At 35.6% G+C, this 23341-nt stretch overlaps 1 protein-coding gene across 12 annotated transcripts in view; it reads right to left on the bottom strand.

Annotated features, from left to right (window-relative positions):
* REV1 (REV1 DNA directed polymerase) overlaps window positions 1-23341 on the bottom strand; it is a 92064-nt gene that overhangs the window by 50214 nt on the left and 18509 nt on the right. For 2 of the 12 annotated variants that reach the window (XM_030310399.1, XM_030310408.1), the window contains exons 2-3: window positions 12438-12501; window positions 10926-11052 (exon numbers count right to left, since the gene is read on the bottom strand). In XM_030310399.1, the coding sequence (XP_030166259.1) occupies window positions 10926-11052; window positions 12438-12491 (181 nt within the window). In that variant the 5' untranslated portion in view covers window positions 12492-12501. Of the gene's footprint in view, window positions 1-4427; window positions 4582-10925; window positions 11053-12437; window positions 12502-13679; window positions 13718-14741; window positions 14911-15987; window positions 16272-21558; window positions 21663-23010; window positions 23099-23341 lie in introns of those variants that run through there. The other 10 variants (XM_030310406.1, XM_030310400.1, XM_030310401.1 and 7 more) reach the window with 10 other exon arrangements.

The following is a 23341-nucleotide window of genomic DNA, read 5'->3' as shown; positions in this document are numbered from 1 at the left end:
ATTCCAGCATAGTATACTTACACACACTTACATATACTTACTATTTTGCATTCCAGCATAGTAGTGAGAAAATCCTGATTCACACACATTAGAACTATTAATATTTTCAACTATTTAAAAGAAGTTAGGGGCGCCTGGGTGGCGCAGTCGGTTAAGCGTCCGACTTCAGCCAGGTCACGATCTCGCGGTCCGGGAGTTCGAGCCCCGCGTCAGGCTCTGGGCTGATGGCTCGGAGCCTGGAGCCTGTTTCCAATTCTGTGTCTCCCTCTCTCTCTGCCCCTCCCCTGTTCATGCTCTGTCTCTCTCTGTCCCCAAAATAAATAAACGTTGAAAAAAAAAAAATTAAAAGAAGTTATATTCCAAGGTCTATGTAAAAAGTACATAACCTAACAACAAAAGGTACAAAACATTTCTAGTAAGTAGTATATTTGAATATTTGTTTTGTGTTTTTAGTGTACTTAAAAATACATACAATTTTAAGACTGTAAAACCTTTCAAGTGTTTTGGAACTGAAGTTAATAACCTATTTAAAACAACTAGCAGTTTTAATCAGGCATGCAAGAGCACTTATTATATCTGGAGACAGGAACCTTATTTAATGAGTGATAGTATCCTCAGTACCCATATTTTCTTCTCTTCTTTTTTTTAATGTTTATTTTTGAAGGTGAGAGAGAGAAAGAGACAGAATGCAAGTGGAAGAGAGGCAGAGAGAAAGGAAAACAGTCCACACAGAGCCCAACACAGGGCTCGAACCCACGAACTACAAAATCATGACCTCAGCTGAAGTCGGATGCTTAACCGACCTAGCCACCCATGTGCCCCCTCATTTCAAGCATCTCACTTAGAATTTAGTAAGGATTTCACAAATGCTTTTTTTTTTTTTAACACAAGATACTCTATCAGATAAAAATTTCTGTGGGAACAGAGAGCTGACAAACATTTGACTGAGTTGAACCCAGAAAACTACATAGGATTTTACATTCAGATAAGCTGAGGAAAATTGGTGAGCAAAGCTGTTAAGGAATGGGGGAGAGCTGTGGCCACAGAGTTGAAAGCACACTTTTCAAAGAACTAGGAATAATCTAGTTTGAGAGCTATAGGATGAATTAGCTTAAAGACCACACTGAGAGAACATGGCAGGGTTTGAATTTATGCTCTGTGAGTCTTCGAGAAAGAACTAGGACCACTGGATGGAAGCTATAGGAATGCATGCACATTTTAACTCACTAAAACGATCATACCTGCTCCAAAATGAACTGGCTTGCACCCCAAGACAGTATACCATCACTGGAGTCACTGCAAGAGGCTGAGTGGTGGCCTGTCTCTAACTCAGCAATACTGAAGATGTAATTCACACACAGAAAATGATTAACTTGAAGACTTAAATTCCCTCCTAATCCCAAGATTCTGAGTCTGTGATCTAAAACAAGGGTCAACAAACTAAGCCCTTGGGCCAAATCTGGCCCACCTGTTTTTGTAAATAAAGTTTTATGGAATACTACTCTCATTCATTTACATACTGTCCATGGCTGCTCTGAGGGCTATAATAGCAGAGCTGAACAGATGCAACAAAGAGTACATGGCCCACAAAGCTCTGGTCCTTCACAGAAAAAGTTTGCTAACCCTTGATCTAAAATACAGCCAAAGACTACTACTTCATGAAAACAAAAACAAAGTACAGTATTTGTTCTAAATATTTCCATTATCCACTATTTCAGATACTACTCAGAGAGGATAGGGTAGGTTATGCTGCAGTAACATATGACCCCAAAATTGCAGTGACTTAAAACAAAGGTTTATTTTTCACCCATGAAACATTTCCATCCTCTGCCATCATGTCCATGGAGCTGTGGCTCCATGTTATCTTTACTGACATCCAGACCGATGGAGCAACCTCAATCTAGAACACTGCCAGTCATTGTGGCAAAAGAAAAAGAGGGTATAATGAAGCACGAACTGACTTTTAAAGCTTTATCCCCAAAATGATATATACCATTTCACTTACATTTTGTGAACATGGCCAAATCTGACCTCAATAAGTAAGGAAGTAAAATCCTTCCCCAGGGAGGGGAAGCAGATTTTGGTGAACAAAAATACAATCCACCACAGAGTGTATTTGGAAATATTTATGTAAGTAATTTGTCTTCCCTACTTCTACAACCTATACCAGTAGATCTATACTGATGTTCAGCCTAAAAACAAACAAAAAAGCAAAACAAACAAAAAAATTTAGCAAAAATTACTAAGCAAACAACTTAGTAATTTCATATTTCCTAAGATAAATATTAAAACTCAGAATTACTTAAAGATTACTCTCTACTATAAAACATGCCTAGAATAAAATATCTGAAAATAGAATACATCACTCATACATAGTTCTATGCCCCCAAAAAACCACTGTAATGTATTTGCTTCTTTCATGTTTTTTCCTGTACTTTTCTGTTTGATTGTCCCCTACTTTTCATTTTACATTCTACCCTTTCACATTTACCAAAAATTTTCCTATATTATTATAAATTATCCGTTGTTATCTTTTGAATTGTTATTTAATGTTTAATTTATTTTGAGAGAGAGCGCGTGCGATCGAGTGTGCGCACAGGGGGAGAGGCAGAGAGCCAGGAAAGAGAGATCCCAAGCAGGCTCTGCTATCAGTGCAGAGCACATGGGGCTTGATCTCACAAAACCGTGAGGTCATGACCTGAGACGAAATGAAGAGTCAACTGCTTAACCAACTGAACCACCCAGGTTCAGTTTTAGGTCACCTTATAGATGGTATAATTTATACCTAAGTTTCTATTCTTATACAGTGCTTTGCTTTCAAACAAAACAACATGATTAAGATTATCTTTAATATTAACTTATAATGGAAGGCCAGTTAGGCTTATGGCCTTAGAATATACTCTCAGAAGAATTATTGAGCCAAACGTTATAAGCATATTAAAGTCTCCTCATGTATTTCATAATGCCATTTTCCAAAGCCAGTATACCACCTTACACTCTTGCTCCATCAATGAAAGGGTTGGCTATTCTCATCCATCTGTTTATGTATTAGGTATATTCACATAATAATTTTTTGAAATTAAATAAATTTTGCACAAAATTTATCCTGCTTCCTTATACATTTCTCTAATAGTGAAGGTGAACATATTTACATGTTTGTGACTCAGGTCTATTTCCTGAAATAAATGGTTTCTGAAATCTGCCCTTTAATCTATTGGGATCTGAGTGTTTAATTTCTTATGATTTTGATGGATAAGCTTTTTTCCAGTCATCCAATTTGTTGCAACAAATTATACTGAATAATCCTACCCTCTCCCCCACTTATCTGTGGTTCATTACAACTTAGAATATTTAAAGCAGTGCTTAAGTGCTAGGCTGTTCTAAGTGATTTATAAATATTAACGCAGTAATTTATAGTAAGTACATATATATATATACAAATGATATCTAATTTACATACCAAATTTATATACAGAGAATTTATTTCAGAGCAATTCTAAACCATGCATCTGCCTATTCTTACACCAGTTACGTCAAGTTTTAAATGCTTATAGCCTTCCATAATAGGTTTTGACATGTCAGAGCTAGTTCTCTCCTCACTGTTCTTCATCATTGCCTTAAGGTACACTATTGTGGGGGAAACAAAACATAAGTCAGATAATTTGCTGTAGCAGGTTGGCTAATAGCTAACAGTACTAATAACAAGGACAAAAGGGTTTGAAGAAGTATTGCTATTGCAACAAAAGGATTTCTGGCATTCTAAAAACCCAAACTATTCACCAGAACTTCTTATGTAAAATAATAATGGGTGTTCTTAATGACAATGAAGGCACTCTAGGATCCTAAAGTATCTTCTCAAAGTTTAAAATTATATTCCACAATACTCCTGTAATTTTACAGAACATTATATAAGAATGTTTTGAATGCAACTGAAGTTCAGAACTAAAGACAACCCTAGTAAGAGACAATTACACACAGTAAAAGTAGAAGGCATCTATCACAGGACCACAACTTAGGCCTGACGTTCTGCAAGTGAAATCCCACCACAGCAAATAACCACTACAGAATGCAAAAAGAAACACATGAAGACCACTCTCATGTCTCTAGGCTCAGTTTAGAACAGTTTTGGTTATCTGGTTAAAATAAATTCTAAAAACAAACTTTAGGGACGGCTGGGTGGCTCAGTCCATTAAGCATCTGACTCTTGATTTCGGCTCACACAGGCCATGATCTCACGGTTCATGGGTTTGAGCCTTGTGTCAGGCTCTGCACTGACAGTGCAGAGCCTGCTTCGAATTCTCTCTCTCTACCCTCCCCTGCTCGTGTTCCCTCTCTCTCAAAATAAATAAATTTCAAAAAAAATTTATTATCTTGCACAAAAGCTTTCCTTGATACATCTCTAATGAGAAAATATTCATCATGCGCACCATTTCATTCTGTATATCCAAAGAGCTTGATTTAATGTTGGTTGTGCTACATACATGGTAGAAAGAAGTAAACCAAATGGCTGCTTACACCTCCTTTGGTCCTACAGTAGTAATATCCTTCATTATTTCATTATTTCATTTGAGTCTCACAATCCTATAAATTAGAAAAGATAATTTAGCACGGTTACTGATAAGGAAATAGAAAAAAATTAGGTGACTTGTCCATAATCACTTAGCTATTGTGCAGACCCTTTTTGTCTTCTGACTCCCAACTGTTACTCTTCCTCCAGCAGCTATGCTTACTCTCCTGACTCCTTTCCTACCTAACTACCTTAGAGTTACCACATTCAACTATAAGCCACATACACTTAACCAAACAAAAATTGAAGAAAAGATTCAAAAGCCTAGAGAGTCGTAACTATCAAGTGCAAACACCTATTAGACACTGGACAAAAATAACAGTGGGTGGCATAAAATAATACAGTAAGTCTCTCCCATGTTAGAGGTTAAATTCCTGTATCTCTGATTTATAAGATCAGAGTCTCACAGAAAATGAAAGAAAGATATGTATTTACAAAAAAATAATTTCTGGAAAGCATACATTTCTTAATAAAAATTAGATTTTTCACCACTAAATGGGGCTCTTTTCCTAAGACATCACAAGGTTCAGAAAACACCAAAGTAAGGTTAAGGTCATTAAAGTTTTCAAACAAATCCTTATCACTTGAAATGTAAGCCTGTCATACTTGGATATTCCCTTGTTCATTTTGCAATGCATGCCAACATGTTTGCCTGCCCACCTATTTTTTCACAAATCTCAGCAGTGCCAAAGCTGTTGGACCTGGTCTTTTATCTACATATTGAAAAAAGTACAAAATAACCAGAACATCTCTTGCCATATTAACTGTCCTGATCCCATTCAACAGAAGATAGCAATTACAGTTCACAAGATTTGGTACTAGCTCACTCTGGGAGCTTTCACCAAAATAAGCATGCTCAGGGCCTATCTCCCAGAGATTACAATTCAGTAAAAGCCTACAATGTAGCCTATTTCTTAATTAAAAGCTATAAATTCAAGAAGACGGAGTTGAATTAACATATGAATGAAAAGATTTTAACAGTATGATGTACAAATACAAAACCCTGTTATTCACTCATTTACTCAACTAATATTTATTAGCCATCTTACAATGTACCAGGAATGGCTCTAGGCCACTGGGCTATAGCAATGATCAATAAAAACTCATCTCTGTGCTCCATGGTAGTACTTCTATTTCACTGGGCAGACAGAAAACAAGTCAAATAAATGATACCAGTTCAGGTACAAATAAATTCTATAAAGAGAAATACAGCTGGACAAGGGGTCACGAAAGCAATTGAAGGGTAAGGTACACCTATCTTGGATAAGTGTGGTCAGGGAAAGTCTCAAAGGAGTTGACATTTGATCAGAGATGTGAATGATGAAGACCTGGGGACATGAGATGGAATAGCAAATTTAAGGCCCTACAGTGCTACCTCTGTAGCCCTCATGTTTGTCTAGGGGCTACTACATAAAATGGGCTTTCTGACTCCAAAAAAACTTAAAACATAAAGTAAGACCTGACAATATAAGACTCAGGTATCAAAATAAATGTTTCTAGTAGTGCTGCTATGAAATTTAAATACTATGGACTGGCTTAGGAAAGGAGGCAAAATCTAATTTAATCTGAGTCTTAATGGATGAGTATAATTCCAGTTCACAGTAGTGAGGAAAGCAGCTTTTCACAAGAGGCAAAAGCACAAATGGAAGCGCAGAAACAAAAGTACAAAGAAAAAACCTAAAACATCAGAATAAGCCCAATGACCAAAATTAGAGAATATAAAGGTGAAAATGTACATTACGATCATGACAAGAATGCCTTTACCCTTCCTCATTTAGAAAATGCCTCTTTATCCAGACTGAGCTTAAAAAGTCAATCCCTTTATGAAGGATTCACTAACTCTCAAAGGCAGTAACTTCTCTTCTGTGTTGCCATCCACCTTCCTCTGTATCTCTCAGAGATTATTATCACCACAAAACCCACATTATGCATCAACCACCATCTCTGTTCAAACCTAGTTACTAACACACAAGCAGCATAGAAAATACATTTGTTCAATCAATTAAGGTGGAATAAAATGGGATGGAAGGTCCACAGACTAGAAAACTCAACAGAGTAAAGACGTCAATTCTCCTTAAACTGATCTCCAGGCTTAATGTAATTCCTATCACAATCACAACAAGGTATTTATTTTATAAACAAAGACAACCTTATTCTAAAATTTATATGGAAAGGCATAGGCCCTCAGAATAACTAAAACAATCTTAGCAAAGAAGAAAATGGAAGTATCATTCTACCTCATGTTAAGGCTTACAATACAGATAATCAAAAACCAGGTGGTACCAGTGAAGAGAGACACGCATCAATATAATAAAACAGAGAATCCAGAAACAGACCCAGATACGTCCAACTAATTTTTGATAAAAGTGTGAAAGTAATCTAATGGAGGAAAGATAATATTTCAACAAGCAGAACTAGAGCAATGGGATACCCATAGGCCACCAAAAAAATAAGTAAAAATTAACTCAAAATGAATCATGAACTTAAAACATAAAACTATGAAAATTTTTAGAAGAAAACAGGTGAAAATCTTTGGGATCTAGTATTAAGCAAAGACTTTTGAATTGAAAACACAATCCATAAACGTAAAGATCCATAAACTCAACCTTATGAAAATTAAAAACTTTGCTCTGCAAAAGACCGTGTGAAAAGGATGAAAGACAAGCTACAGACTAAGAGAAATATCTGCAAACCACACATCTGACAAAGGAGTAGTATCTGGAATATATAAAGAACTCTCAAAACTGAAGAGAATATAAAACAAATTAGAAAATGGACAAAGATGTGTACAGAGTTTCACTGTCAAGGACATACAGATGGCAAACAGACGCATCAAAAGATGTTCACAATCAGTCATCAGGCAAATACAAATTAAAAGCACAATGAGACACCACTACACATATTAGAATGCGTAAATTAATTTAAAAAACAAAAACAAAAAACCAAATTGTCTTTACGAAATGCTGGTGAGGATGCAGAGCAATTGCAACACAAATAAAAACCACAATGAGATAGCAGGACACACCTATTAAAATGCTTAAAAAACACTAAATGCTAACAAGAATGCAGAGAAATGGGTCACTCATAAATTGCTAGTGGGAATATAAAATAAAATAGCACAGCCACTGAGAAACCATTTGGCAATTTCTTTAAAAAACTAAACAGGCAACTACTGTATGTATGACTTAGCAACAGCTCTCTTATGTTCACACAAAATCTGTACACATATGTTCAGAGCCAAAACCAGAAAATAATCCAGATGTTAAATTATTTTTAATGTTTATTTTTGAGAAAGAGAGAGAGAGGAAGAGACAGACAGAGCCTGAGCAGGGGAGGGGCAGAGAGAGAGGGAGACACAGAATCTGAAGTAGGTCCCAGCCTCTGAGCTTTCAGCACAGAGCCCGACGCCTGGTTTAAACTCAAGAGCGGCGAGCTCATGACTTTAGCTGAAATGAGACACCTAACTGAATGAGCCACCCAGGCGCCCCAATAATCCAGATGTTCTTAAACAGGTAAATGTTCAACAAACTGTAGAACACCCATATAATGGAATACAACTCAACAATAAAAGGGAAAAAACTACTGATATATACAATGTATATGAATCACTAGAATATTATCTTAATTTTAAAAGCTAATACTAAAAGGTTGTATACAGTATGTTCTTTTATGTAACATTCTTGAAATGAAAAAAGTATAGAAATGGAGACTAGGTTAGTAGTTAAAAGGACTAAAACGAGGCTGAGAGCCTTTTGTCTAAAAAAGGGCAGCATGAAGAATCTTTGTCGTGTGGAAACATTCTCTATCTTGAATGTATCAATGGCAATTTGCTGGTTGATATTGTACTATGGTTTACAAGATATTACCATTGAGATAAACTGGGCAAATGGTTCATAGTATCTCTGTAGTATTTCTTATAATGGCATGTAAATTTACAATTACCTCAAAAAAATTTTTAATTAAAAAAACAAAAATAACAAAAACAAAAACAGGATGGAAGGTGAAGAAGTTAATCTTGGCAGGGAAAGCATCCTTTTTTGGGAAAAAAAGACAATGGGTTGACAGAAGCACAATAGCCAAAAGATGTAGAATCTTTTCTTTAATCTCAAATTCAACAGTAATTGGTTTGCAAAGGATGGGAGTCAACAGAGAGAAGTTCAGGTGGCACACCTGGGAGCTTTAAAGGAGTCAGGAAAACTTGGAATGTTGGGTGCCTGCGTGGCTCAAGCGTCCGACTCTTGGTTTCAGCTCAGGTCGTGATCTCATGGTTCGTGAGTTTGAGCCTCATGTCGGGCTCCGCACGGGCAATGCAGAGCCTGCTTAAGAATTCTCTGCATCTCTCTCTCTCTTTCACCCTCTCTCTGCCCCTCCCCTGCTTGCTCTCTATCTCTCTCTCAAATAAACATTAAAGAAAAAGAAAACCTGGAATGTTAGTCTATGGGGAGCATGATTAAGAATCAACAATACAGCATTTCCTACTTCTCTTACTGCAGCTAAAGCACTAATTGACTATACTGCTAATTCGTTACACAGAGGCTGTTGATTCTTTTATCTACAGAGTATTCACTAAAACTGAAAATATTTCTAAAAAAACTGTATCATCACAACCTGCAAGTCCCTATGAAATTCAACATAATGGAATTTTACTTGTAGAATTATAATAATGTTATCCAAACAACAGTAAAAATTATTATCCCTATCCTAAAGAAAAGGATAGGGAAAAATAATGAAAAGGATAGGGATAAAACTGGGTCCAAATAAAATGAGTCCAAAGAGAAAATGTCTTATGGTCACACAAAAATTGGTAACAAAAACAGAATCAGAATTCCCGATTCTCAACCAAGGGAGTGATTACTATAGCTTTTATTTTCTCCCTCACACAAAGGATCTCTTTCTTAATAATGAATAAGGGTACCCTTGTAAACTGGGGACTTCTGTAACTGGCTAATGTAACAAGCGATGTTTCTTTTTTTAAAAAACATTTTTAATCTTTATAATGCATCTCAGGAAAGTCAGTGGAACCTGAGTGTTCCAGGATACTTAAGCAGAAAAGTTGCATGTTGTGAACTTTCCCAGAGCTGCACCAGCATTCATTGTGAGGTAACATTCTTAGACTAAAGATGCCTGATAAAACTCAACCAGGAAAATGTTTTCAGTTAATTAAAACTTAATTTTAATTCAATAAATATTTCCCGAGTGGTTAATGCCCAGAGACACCAGGATACAACAGTAATGAAAATGTGAAAGTGTTTCTCTCGCTCTTATCCAGTAAACAGACAACTAAAGAAAGATCCAATAAATGCTAACAAGCCATAGCCCCAAAGGAGAAGTCACCTATCCCAGTAGGAAGACAATCAGACAAGTTAGAGGAAGTGACTTATAAAGAGACCTTAAAGATAAGTAACACCCCGCTGAGAAGCAAACAGAGAGACATATAACAGAATGACACAAATATTTATAGCCATTCACTTAAAAAAAAAAAAATAAAGTGATCTTAAGAGAGGAATTCTCAAGAGATGAAAACTTTAGTAATAAAAGCTGACAGCCAACAGACAAGTGATAACTGACTTTACAGACCAGAGAAAGAGAAAAACCTAAGCTGGCTATGTGGAAGCACACAAGAGTCTGTTTGGTGCCAGTGAAAGCAAGAGAAACTCATGAAAAAGAGGCACTGGGTATCTCCAAAAGTGGTCATGTGGATAGGTTCTGAAACAAGAAGTTTATGGTTTAAATTTTAAGAGACAAATTAGAATTCCAGATGTCCTCTCCCACCCAAAAAGAAAAAACTATCCTGTCCCTTCCAGGGAGTAGACTCAATAACAAAAGGAATACAGGAGGGGAGAAGTGGATATAGGGGATGAAAAAAAAAGAACAAGATTAAATGAAATTCTGTTTTCTAAATTGTGAGAACTGTGGCCTCTTTCTTCCCCAAGCTAGGTTTATATACCCTTCTCTAAGCAAAATTCTGGGAAATCTAACACACACACCACACCCTCCTCCCCCATCAGCTCAAAAGGATCTATGCAAATCCACCGATGAAATGGCCCTACCAGATGCCACTATACTGAAGCTCACAGTGTACATGTCCCACACACGTGTGATGAGCTTCCAATCAGGTGGTTAAGAAAGAAGACTATTTTTAACCTCATTTGGCTTTTTCAAACTTGATAAAAATTAAAATAAAAAACACAATGGCAGGTATAGGTGGGATGAAAAGGAAATGTCCAAGACAATAAGCAGAGGATTTTATCATTTTTACATACAAGATAACTAAAAACAGAATTTAAAGCAAATCACACTCAATCTTAATGAAAGTACATGCCAAAACAGGATACCTAAAAAGTAAAAAGTACTCAACCTGTATATCCATTAACATAAATGGCAACTCCACTAAAAATCGTAGATGAAGTTCCATCCTTCTGTAGAGCAGCATCTGACCGAAACTGTTCCTCCAATTTCTGGACCTTGGCAGCCATATACCCACCCTGGAATTAAAAAAAAAAAAAAAAGTAAACCAATTACAAAGGTTGTATTTTCTACCCCCCCCCCCAATTTTAACAGAAATTTACATTAAAAAGAAAAGGACCTTATTCTATGCTAGTGACCAAGGTATAATGACATAGGATATAATTATAAATATTCACCATTAAGGCAAGGCAATAAAACAGGTTTTTCTATCAACTCCATTCTTAATTATTTTATCACATTCTTATAACAGTTACTTTAAAAGTGGGAAAAGGTAAGACAAGAATAATGAATTTAATGCTACAAAATATTGTTCTTATCTACAAAATCAAGCAGAGGTTACACAGAAGTTTAAACCAATTAAAAATTTGACAAGTGGTCAGTAAGAGTGTATTTTCAATTGGTTTCCACTATCTTCTGAATACAGGAAACTTAGAATTAGTAATTTAAAGCAAAATGAAACAGTTCAACAAACGAGTACAGCTCTCCATACATGTAGATAATACAATAAATGATTCAGTGGCCAAATTCTGATCTAATCAATCTACTTGACAGCAGTAATAATTTTCATTAGAGAACATCAACCTCGGAAAGAACATAAAAACATTATTTTTGCTAAAGACCTATACAAATCTATGAACTTAGCTACACTTTTCCTGAACATTAAACTTAATTATGTGATAATTAAGCTTAATTATGTGAATTATCGATTGTTTTTTGATTTTACTTTACTGATAAAGAACTGTCCATTAAATCTTTAAAATACAGTCATAGAAATCTTGAAAGTAGTACTTATTTCCTCCAAAATGGAAATTATTTTGCTGGTTTTGATTATTCAGGTATTACATGCTCATTGTGGAAAAAAAATTTTTTTTCAGAAAATATAAAGAAAATGTAAATTAGGTATAATCCCATTCACTGTTAACATTCTGGGATCTATTTTTAAATTTATTACTATGTCTCAGAATATGCACATTTTACATAAATAGGATCACAGAGAATAATCCTTTATAAAACACGATTTTAGTCAAGGCCATCTCGAGTTAAGAAATAAAAAGCTAAATAATGGCTGAACAGTGTTCTACTGCATAGTGATAATTAACTTGACCAATCGTCTACTACAGTATATCTGGTATTTTCCTGTTTTTCAGTATTACTAGCAATGCTGCAATAAAATTATCACAAATAAATATTTGTACACCAGAACATTTATTTCCTCAAGATAAAATAAAGTTCGTGTGTTAAAAAGTTTAAACAAGCTTTCAATACATTGTGAAAACTCAGAAGAGGTGGTATCTAGAGTGATTTACAATTTTAAAAAATGACTTAAACCACACTCCAACCTACAAGAACAAAAAATACCTAGACAATTAAATATAATTATTTTTATTCTTTTAAAACACACCCATTTTTCCCAGCCATCATTTTCAGCTCGCCTCCTCCCTCCACCTCGTCTCATGGTGGAGCGTCTGTATTAAGGGGGGAAAAAAAAAACTGTCAATTTTATAACGTAATACTAATTGACATTTTATTTCAAGTCAAGAAAAATGACAATTTAAAATAAACTCAAATATTCAATTTGTGAAAGTTAAAACTTTTCCCAAAGCATAACATTCTCCTGCTTCACAAGTGAGATTTGTACCTAAAACACCCTTCTATAGAGAAATATCATGTTTCAATTATAACTATTATAAATTTTTTATAGCAAAAACATTTATGCATTCCTATGCACCAAACCTAATACACACTTGCGTAAAACATCACCACATTAGACTAACATGGCCATGCTTGTTAACATTAATTAGTATTAACAGAACCCAAGAAAACATTTTCCTTCATGAATTGTCCTCTAATACGGCTCTTAAACTGGCTTTACTATTACATACTAGACACTTAAGAATACAGTTATAGTGTAATTCATCTATTATGCAAAAACTCCTAAAAGAAGTCAATTAAAACAGCACATCTTAAGGGAGATAATGTAGAAGGATTATCACTTATCACAAACTATTAAACTGGCATTCTCCTTAAGGCTACACTTGACCCACTATGCTGTTAAACCACCCAAATGACCAAATAATGGCTTATCTCAAGTGTTAGGTGCCTTAGTAGCTAGCAAGGTTATCAAATGGTTCGGAAGTCAAAGCAGGCACTAAATGAAACTCCTTATAAAACTCGTCTAGCTATACGGCTACATCTTGAGACCCGACTGCATTATCCTTCACAAAACTAACTCGCCCTCTATTTAGGTTATTTTTCTTCTACTACATAAGTTAATAACAATTAATATGTTACAGAAGAAGCTCTGTACATTATCCAAGTCAAATTAGCTGTGATATGGTTTATAAGAATTTGTTACTGGTGAAACCTTAAAATATGACACTTTAGACACACACATAAGCATTTTCTTTCAAATATTTCTATACTTGATATATTGTGCAATGTATAGTTTTTCCTTGCTGACATTTATATTATGAATGTTTACTGTCAGCTTTTAAAAGGGGCCTAAAAGATATGTAGAGACCTTCTCTTAAAAAGGTAAGTCCGGGGGCGCCTGGGTGGTACAGTCGGTTGAGTGTCCAACTTCGGCTCAGGTCATGATCTCACAATTTGTGGGTTCAAGCCCCGCATCAGGCTCTGCGCTGACCGCTTGCTAAGAGCCTGGAGCCTGCTTCAGATTCTGTGTCTCCTTCTCTCTCTGCCCCTCCCCCGCTCACGCTTTGTCTCACTCTGTTTCTCAAAAATAAATAAATGTAAATAAATAAATAAATAAATAATAAATAAGTAAGTAAGTAAGTCCTATAGAGAGACAAGGGGCATGAGCAAAGAGCTCTGTGAACAAGAGGCAACGTAATTAATCCAGATTAGGGGATGTGGATGCTGGCAGAGAAGAGTTGGTGTTGTTTTCAGTTTGACAAAGGTAGGGGGCATGGCTACCCAATGTGTTCATTACGAGTCGTAGAACTGCCATATTGCTCTGCTAAATAGTTCTATTTTCAAAAGGTACACTTTGTCCAGTCCCTCAAGACTTCTCCCCTTATCTTAAAGGAGTAGGGGAAATGTGTTAACACAAACTTCGTGACTTCGTATTAACTTTGAATCTATACATCTGCTCTTAATAAGTAAAGAGTCTGGGAGTTCTGGCCCTTGTATGTTAGGAATGCTCACAAAACTTAAAGGGAACAATTAATCAACTGAATGAAAAGTAAGTTAAAGAATATATTATTCATTTAAGATCTACTGGGTAACTACTGCAAAAGGCCAATATGAGAAATCCTAATCAGTGGTTTCATGAGGGTAGGAAAGTATGAAATAGAGTTGTAAGTTAAAAAAATTTTTTTTCAAGCTTCTTCTTCTATTTCAAAGTAATAAAGCTATCCCAGACAAATGTTTAAGCTTTGAAAAAGTAAAAGACTGAAATTAGTAATTTCTTCATTTCAACTAATTTGAGTACAGCAAACTCCTATTGATTGATTCAGGATTCAAATAGACTGAAAAAAGGGAAAAAGAAACAAGAAACATTTCATTTTATACATTCAAATTCTAGTTTTGAGAAAAACCCATAACAAGCAGTTAACTAGGTTATTGGGATCAATCTTCCTGGTGAGAAAGAAGAAAACTAAACAAAACATTATTTTTTAAAAAACAAAATAATGAAAAATTACTGGGCCCAGATTTAGAAGATGACAAAGAAACCCTGCCAGCTCACCTGTCCTCCCCAGGTTGGGACAGCTTTTTCCTCTGAAAGCATGTGGCAATTATAACAGTCTGGGCAATGTTTCTGAACAAACACAGCACTAAGGGAACAACAGTTGGAATTCAAGGGTCCTCCAAGCATATACATCTCCACACTTGGGATTGGAATCCTAGGGGTAAGTAAACTGCAAGTAGACAAACCAAATTTTGCCAAAAATGTAGCCTGCCTTGGATTATTTCAACCTCTGAAAGTAAATTAGATGATCTTAAAGAACACAAATACATGGAGGTCAAATAACATGCTACTAAATAATGAAATGAGTCAACCAAGAAATCAAGGAGGAAAAATCAAAAAATACATAGACACATGAAAATGAAAACACAATGGTCCAAAATCTTCGGGATGCACCAAAAGCAGTTCTAAGAGGGAAGTTTATAACAATACAGGTCTACCTCGAGAAGCAAAAAAACTCAAATAAACAACCTAACCTTACACCTAAAAGAGGTAGAAAAAGAAGAAAAAACCCAAAACCAGTAGAAAGAAGAAAAAATAACAATTAGAGCAGAAATAAAATAGAAACCAAAAAAACAACAGAACAGATCAATGAAACCAAGAGCTGATTCTTTGGAATCAAGTGTTTACCCAGACTCATTAAAAAAAAAGAGGGTGCCTGGGTGACTCAGCTGGTTAAGCATTCAACTTCAGCTCAGGTCATGATCTCACAGTTTGTGAGTTCAAGCCTCATGTCAGGCTCTGTGCAGACAGTTCCAGGCCTGCTTCAGATCTCTTTCTCTCTCTCTCTGACCCTCCCCTGATCACTCTCAAAATTAAATAAACAAACATTAAAAAGAGAGGGGGGGTACTCAAATCAACAAAATTAGAGGAGAGGGGTGCATGGGTGGCTCAGTCGGTTAAGCATCTGACTTCAGCTCAGGTCACATCTCGCAGTTCGTCAGTTTGAGCCCTGTGTCAGGCTTTGTGCTGACAGCTCAGAGCCTGGAGCCTGCTTCAGATTCTGTGTCTCCTACTCTCTCTGCCCCTCCCCTACTCACACTCTCTCTCAAAAATAAACATTAAAAAAATTTTTTAAAGAAAGAAAAGAGAAATAACACTACAGAAAAATAAAGGATAGTTAGAGAAGATTATGAAAAATTAATTATAAGCCAACAAATGGGACAACCTAGAAGAAATAGATAAATTCCTAGAAACAGTAACTTCTCAAAACTGAATCAGGAAGAAATAGGAAATGTGAACAGACCTATTGCCAGCAATGGAATTGAATCCGTATTCAAAAAACTCCCAACAAACTGAAGTCCAGGATCAGATGGCTTCACAGGTGAATTCTAGAAAACATTTAAGGACGAGTTGATACCTATTCCAAAAGCCAGAAGAGGAAGAAAAGCCTCCAAATTCATTCTGTGAGGCAGGCATTACCCTGGTAACCAAAACCAGATAAAGATACTACAAAAAAAGGGAACTACAGGTCAGTATCTCTGATAAGCAAAGATGCAAAACTTCTCAACAAAATATTAGCAAGCTGAATATGACAATATGTTCAAAAAAATCATTAACTATGATTCATAATGGGATTTATCCCAAGTATGCAAGGGTGGTTCAATATTCACAAATCAATCAATGTAGTACATCATATTAACAAAAAAAGGGAAAAAAATCATATGATCATTTCAACAGATGCAGAAAAAGCATCTGACACAGTTACAACACCCACTCATGATAAAAATCCTCAACGTAGGCTTAGAGAGAACATACCTCAACACAAAGGCCATATATGAAAAACCCACAGTTAACCTCATACTCAATGGTGAAAACCTGAGAGCTTTTCCCCTAAGATCAAGACAAGGATGCCACTCCCACCACTTTTATTGAATATAGTACTGGAAGTCCTAACCACAGCAGTTAGGTAACAGAAAAAAATAAGAGGCATCCAAATTGGTAAAGAACAAGTAAAACTTCCATTATTTGCAAATGACATGATATTATATATGGAAAACCCTAAAGACTCCACCAAAATAGTACTAGAACTGATAAATGAATACATTAGGATTGCAGGATACAAAATCAATATACAGAAATACATTGCATTTCTATATACTAATCATGGAGGAAAGAGAAAAATTAGTAAAATAATCCCACTTACAATAACACCAAAAAATAAAAAAAAAATAAAATAAAATACCTAGGAATAAACTTAACCAAGGAGGTGAAAAACCTATACTCAAAACTATAAAACATGAATGAAAGAAACTGAAGATGACACAAAAAAATGGAAAGATATTCCATGCTCATGGAAGGGAGAACCAATATTGTTAAATTTCCATACCACCCAAAGCAATCTACAGATTTAATAGAATCCCTAGTAAAATACCAACAGCGTATTTCACAGAACAACAACAAATAATCCTAAAATTTGTATGGAACCACAAGACTCTGAATAGACATAGCCATCTTGAAAAAGAAAAACTGTAGATATCACAATTCCAGATTTCAAGATACACTACACAAAGCTGTAGTAATCAAAACACTATGGTAGTGGGATGAAAACAGATACAAAGATGAAGGAACAGAAGAGAGAGCCCAGAAATAAACCCACGATTACATGGTCAATTAATCTTGGACAAAGGAAGCAAGAATGTGCAATGGGAAAAAACAATCTTTTCAACAAATAGTGTTGAGAAAAATAGCAACATACAGAAGAATTAAACTGCACCAGTTTCTTACACCATATACAAAAATAAACTCAAAATGGATTAAAGACCTAAATGTGTGACCTCAAACCATAAAAATCCTAGAAGAGAGCACAGGCAGCAATTTTTCCAACAATGGCCATAGCTACATTTTTCTAGATAGGTCTCCGGCCTCAAGGGAAAGAAAAGCAAAAATGAACTACTGGGACTACAACAAAAATAAAAAGCTTCTGCAAAGCAAAGGAAACAATCAACAAAACTAAAGACAACCTACTGAATGGAAGAAGATATTTGCAAATGACATACCTGATAATGGATTAGTAATACCAAAAAATCCCAAATTACCCAATTAGAAACAGGCAGAAGACATGAACAGACATTTCTCCAACCACAAACATATACACATGGCCAACAGACACACGAAGATGCATAACATCACTCATCATTAGGGAAATGTAAATCCAAACCACAATGAGGTATCAATTCACACCTGTCAGAATAACTAAAATCAAAAACACAAAAAACAAGTATTGGCAAGGATGTAGAGAAAAGGGATCCTTTGTGAACTGTTGGTGAGAATGCACACTGGTGCAGCCACTGTGGTAAACAGTATAGAAGTTTCTTAAAAAATTAAATGATTTTTTACAATAAATTATATGATTTTTAATCAATAAATTATATGATCCAGTAATTCCACTAGTGGGTATTTACCCAAAGAATATGAAAACACTAATTCAAAAAGATACATGTACCCCTATGTTTACTGCATTACTTAGAAGAGCCAAATTATGGAAGCAGCCCAAGTGTCCATCAACAGATGAATGGATAATGATATATATACACAACGTAATATTATTCAGCCATAAGGAAAAACGAAATTTTGCCACCTACAATAACATGAATGGAGCTAGAGTATTAAGCTAAGTGAAATAAGCCAGTCAGAGAAAGATAAATACCACATGATTTCAATTCGTATGTGGAATTTAAGAAACAAATCAAAAAGAGACAAGCCAAAAACAGACTCTGAGAACAAACTGATGTTTACCAACCAGAGGGGAGGTGGATGGGTGAAATAGGTGAAGGGGATTAAAGAGTATACTTATCATGTAATGTATAGAATTCCTGAATCACTATATTGTACACCTGAAACTAATATAACATTGTACATGAACTACACTGGAATGATAATTAAAAAAAAAAAAAAAGATGATCTGGAATGCTCTAAACCATCTGGCAGAAACAATGTAAACCCTGTACAGGGAATGACAACATCCTAAACACATGTTTCTGAAAACCATTTTGAAAATATAAAGTCTGGCATACAAATAAAAATAACCAGGCACACAAAGTAGTAAGATCACATGAGTGAGAACCAACAGAAACAAAGTAAACAGACCTACACAGACTCCAGATACTGATTTTTTTTAATATATGAAATTTATTGTCAAATTCGTTTCCATACAACACCCAGTGCTCATCCCAAAAGATGCTCTCTTCAATACCCATCACCCACCCTCCCCTCCCTTCTACCCCCCATCAGCCCTCAGTTTGTTTCCAGATACTGATTTTAACCCAGTTAAAGATTAACTATGCTTACTATGTTCAAGGAAACAAATAAATAGCTGCCATGGGTGGGGAAAACAGATTTCATTCAAAATATTCAAAGGAGGACCAATTACATAAAGCCTGTCTTTTCAACAGAAACAATAGTGCCAGAAGACTACACTGAAAGAAAATAATTACTTAGAATTCTATACCCAGAGAAAAATTCAGTCAAGAGAACATAAAGGTATCTGGGGCAAATTAAAAACAGAAGCTAATGCCACCAGCAAACTTGTACTACAGGAAATCCTAAAAGATATCCCTCAGGTAGAAGAAAATATTAGCTTGGAAGATCAAAAATACAGGAAAAATGCAGCAAGGAAAACAATAAATATCTGGATTAATCAATGTTAAATACTGACTAAATAAAAGTGCAGTAATGATAGTCAATCTGTTATTTTTTGTAGAATATACAGCACAGTGGATCAAAGAATTATGAATAAAAGAGTAGAAGAGGAAATGTTTCTAGTACAGGCTGTGCCACTAACTGGTTTCACTGATCTCTGGTACATCTCCATTTCTCTGGGTCTCAATTACATTGCCGGGTCTTTAAGAGGTTTGGGTAGTTGACTACTAGATTTACCATAAATTGAATTTATCTGAGAACAGCAGAGGAATTCCAATTTGGGAAACTCCTGTGGTAGCAAGGTATAGGCAAGCCTGTTAAGGGTTTGGGGCGGGCTGTATTTATGGGCAAGGATTGTAAAGAGGGGGAAGCCCAGGTGGAATCCAAGCAGTAAGTTCACTGGCTTGAGGATGAGGAGAGATTTTTGGCAGACATTCATTGGTCAGGAGAGGTCTCCATCTTCTGTAAATCAGGCATTTACAGCAAATCAGTGCCTCAGTTCTTAAGTTCATTCCTCTGAGGGCACGTGCCTGAGATTCTCCATTTCAAATCCTCTGGTTCCATTTTAGATTAAAATTCTTCCACAGTTCCCTTTTGTACTCCATACAAGACACACAGAAATATTTTCAGAAATTAAATATAAAAATTAACATTATATCCATATACTTCAGCAACATACTTCAATTTTAGAAATTACATTGTGTAACAGTTTTGATGCTCTACATTTATTTATGCAGACCTCCTAGACTTATTCAGAAAAGACTTAAGGCAACCAGTCCTATCAAATTCATTTAAATAATATGTATAGACCAAGATGGCCTGTGACAGTGGATTGGGGTAAAAACCTAACTAAATCTGGTGTTTGCTACATACTGGGAGTGGCAATTTATCAGCCCTGTCACTGTTGTAGACAACAGTAGTATAACTCTTCTTTTGTCAGACAAAGATGCTAGATAGTTCAGTAGACAGCTGTAGATTACTTCTCATAGCATAGGTAATTATGGCATGTAAGAAATAATTCAGATGTGTATAGGAGAGACCACATTAAACTACTTATAGATCAAAGCTAATGGAATATTACTGTGTATAAAGCACCATATTATACTAAACAGTACTGAGATAAATAAAATTAGACATTTTAATATAAATTTTAAAACTTTACAATCTAAAAGGAAATGAGCACCAATTAAGGAAATACTAACTAGCCCTACAAACGAACTTAAGAGGAAGATTTCATGCAGAAGAGTAGGGAGGACAAAAAAACAAAAACAAAAACAAAAACAAAACCAGGACACAAAGAAAACTACATAACCCACATCTAAGATGCTGGCAAAGAGCAGTATCAGACCAACCTGGCATGCAGCAAAGCCCCCTGACAACCTAACCTGTAAGGTCAGTAAGAGACAGGAAGGTGACAGGTGAAGATGACAGACAGGTGACAGGAAGTAATAAGTAGGCTTATCAGACTTCTGTTCATATGTACACAGCATCAAAGATTGTTCATACTTCACTTACTTCAGTTAGACCCACACTCCTCTCCTTTCTCATACTCAAAACATTGCAGAATGAAAATATGAACATACTATGTATATAAAATAATCAATAATCTTGCACATGATAGAAAGCCAACAAGTTCTTATTTAATAAAGAAAATAAACTTCTATGTAGGAGATAAAGCAAGGTAGAAATAATAATGTCTCTAGTATAATGTACCCCAATGTATCTATATTTAAAACTGTACCTTGTATATTTAATTGTATCTGTTTTTTATTCTTTTTTTTTAAGCTTTTATTTTTAAATAATCTCCATACTCAACATGGGGCTCAAACTCATGACCTGAGATCAAGAGTCACATGCTCTACTGACTGAGCCAGCCAGGCACCCCTATTTCTCTTATTTTAAAACATCTTTCCAAAGAATCACAGTCAGATTCTGTGTTTAACAGATAGAAATACGATATGCTCCCTCCCCCCAAAATGGTACACAGACCAGATTAGCAAATGATACACACTTTTGATGCTAACAAGAACCATCCAACAGGTGGGATTAAATGTAAGTCATTTAGGGGGTTCTAAACACTACAGTGCTTTTTTGTAGTGTGAAATCAGGAAACAACATAAAAACCTATTTGTGGAAAGTGGTATGCCATGAGGTCAGGGCTTATGTTTGTGCTAACCAGTATAGAGCTTCAAAAAGAGGCACTTATGCCTCTCAAGACATATTCAGGGGAATAGTTCTCCACTCCAGATGACTGATTTGTTTCTTCAAATAGGACTTCCCCTAGAATGGAGAACAGTAAGTCAGGACACCACAACTTGACAGAAATAACCCTCAAAAACAACACACATGCTCTGTTCTTATCTTCTCTGTTCCAAGCATCCTTCTGACTTACAACATGTCCTCTTGACTAACCCTGCAGAGAACGCCCTTTATCAACAAGTCATCCAATTATCAAGTCACACTTATAAATAAAAATTGGCCTTCTAGATGAAACTCTTGCCGACTACGTTCCCCATCTAGTCCCACGACCTTGAGGAAAGTGATAAATGTTTCTGAAACTGTAATACACAACCTAAAATAACCTATGTAACCTATGGACTTCTCCTTATCCAACAGCATCAACGCCGAAGTCAATTGCTGGGTTTTTAAAAACTAGTTAAAAAATGGATAAAGAATGAACTCATGTATGCAAAAGTACCCTTATCCCTAGCATTTAGGGTATGCCCTCAATAAACATTAGCTGCTATTATACTAATCTACTGCACCAAGTCACAAAGTGAAAATCAAATGAGACCACCTGTATGGAAACTCTTTGAAGATTATAAAGTACACAATATCATTATTTTAAATGTGCTATCCACGGTGTACAACATAATAGAGCAATATATTTAGTGACACAAGATCTAGGCTTTAATCCCAGTTCCACCACTGCCTATCTGTATGACTTGGGATGAATCCAAGAGCACTGAGCCTCACATCCGTTCACCTATAAAACAAAGTTTGACCGGTAAGTGCTCAGTAGAATCCCTGTGGAACTATGCACTGCATATATGGGATGAATGTGGTAGGGAAGAAACAAAAGTTTGGGGCAAAACAACAATCATGTAAGGTTCCACTCTCTAAAACCACTTTAATTTTGGCAACCCTGCTTTGTAAGTTTTAAATTATCTGAGGTCTGAATAAGAAAAAAGCTCAAATTGAAAAAGACTGAAAACCAAAACTAATGAACTAAAAACTAAGTCTGAAGACTTCTGGCTGTGTTCTGTGTTCCCATATGTGACTACAAAAGAGGGTGGAAATGTTCCACCCCCTGAAAGATTCAAAAGCTAAAACTCACCTATTAGACCTCAAGTAATAAAATTATAAAGACCAACAAAATGAGAGGCTGTCAGTGCAGTCATGCCCAGCCCCCAGTGTCAACACAGACTAACAGCTAGGCAGGTGAGACACGTTTAAGGCAAATGGGACAGCAGCTATATCTATAATGAGCTCGGGGACCCTGAATGCCTTGCAATGCTAAAGATTTCCTGACTCTTCCATTCTCTTAACAGGGGTATTAAAAAATCCTATGAAGAGTCTCATGAAGGATCTACTTATGAAAAAATATATCAAAATTACTTATTCATACCTTTCTCCTAACTTTATTTCATCTTTTGCTGGAGCACACAGTTCACTCTGGACTTCCAATATGCATTTAAGAAGCTACTCAAATCCTGCTAAAACAAGAAACAAACAAACAAAAATTCATTCTGTCTTCTTTACTATGATTACTCGGACTTTGACATCTACCCACGTCACCAAAAAAAATCATTTTCATGCAAAAGTGGTATTTCATCTATCTCATGAAGAATTATTAACATTACAGGGTTCTAAACACATACCAGCAAAATCTCCACAACATATCAAGGAACTGCCCAAATACATATTCATTATTAGTGTTAATCTGTTGGTTATAGGTC

Source organism: Lynx canadensis, chromosome A3, assembly GCF_007474595.2.
Source record: "Lynx canadensis isolate LIC74 chromosome A3, mLynCan4.pri.v2, whole genome shotgun sequence".
NCBI lineage: Eukaryota > Metazoa > Chordata > Mammalia > Carnivora > Felidae > Lynx > Lynx canadensis.
The sequence above is the reverse complement of the archived record's forward strand: the minus strand, read 5'-3'. Positions and strand labels throughout refer to the sequence as shown.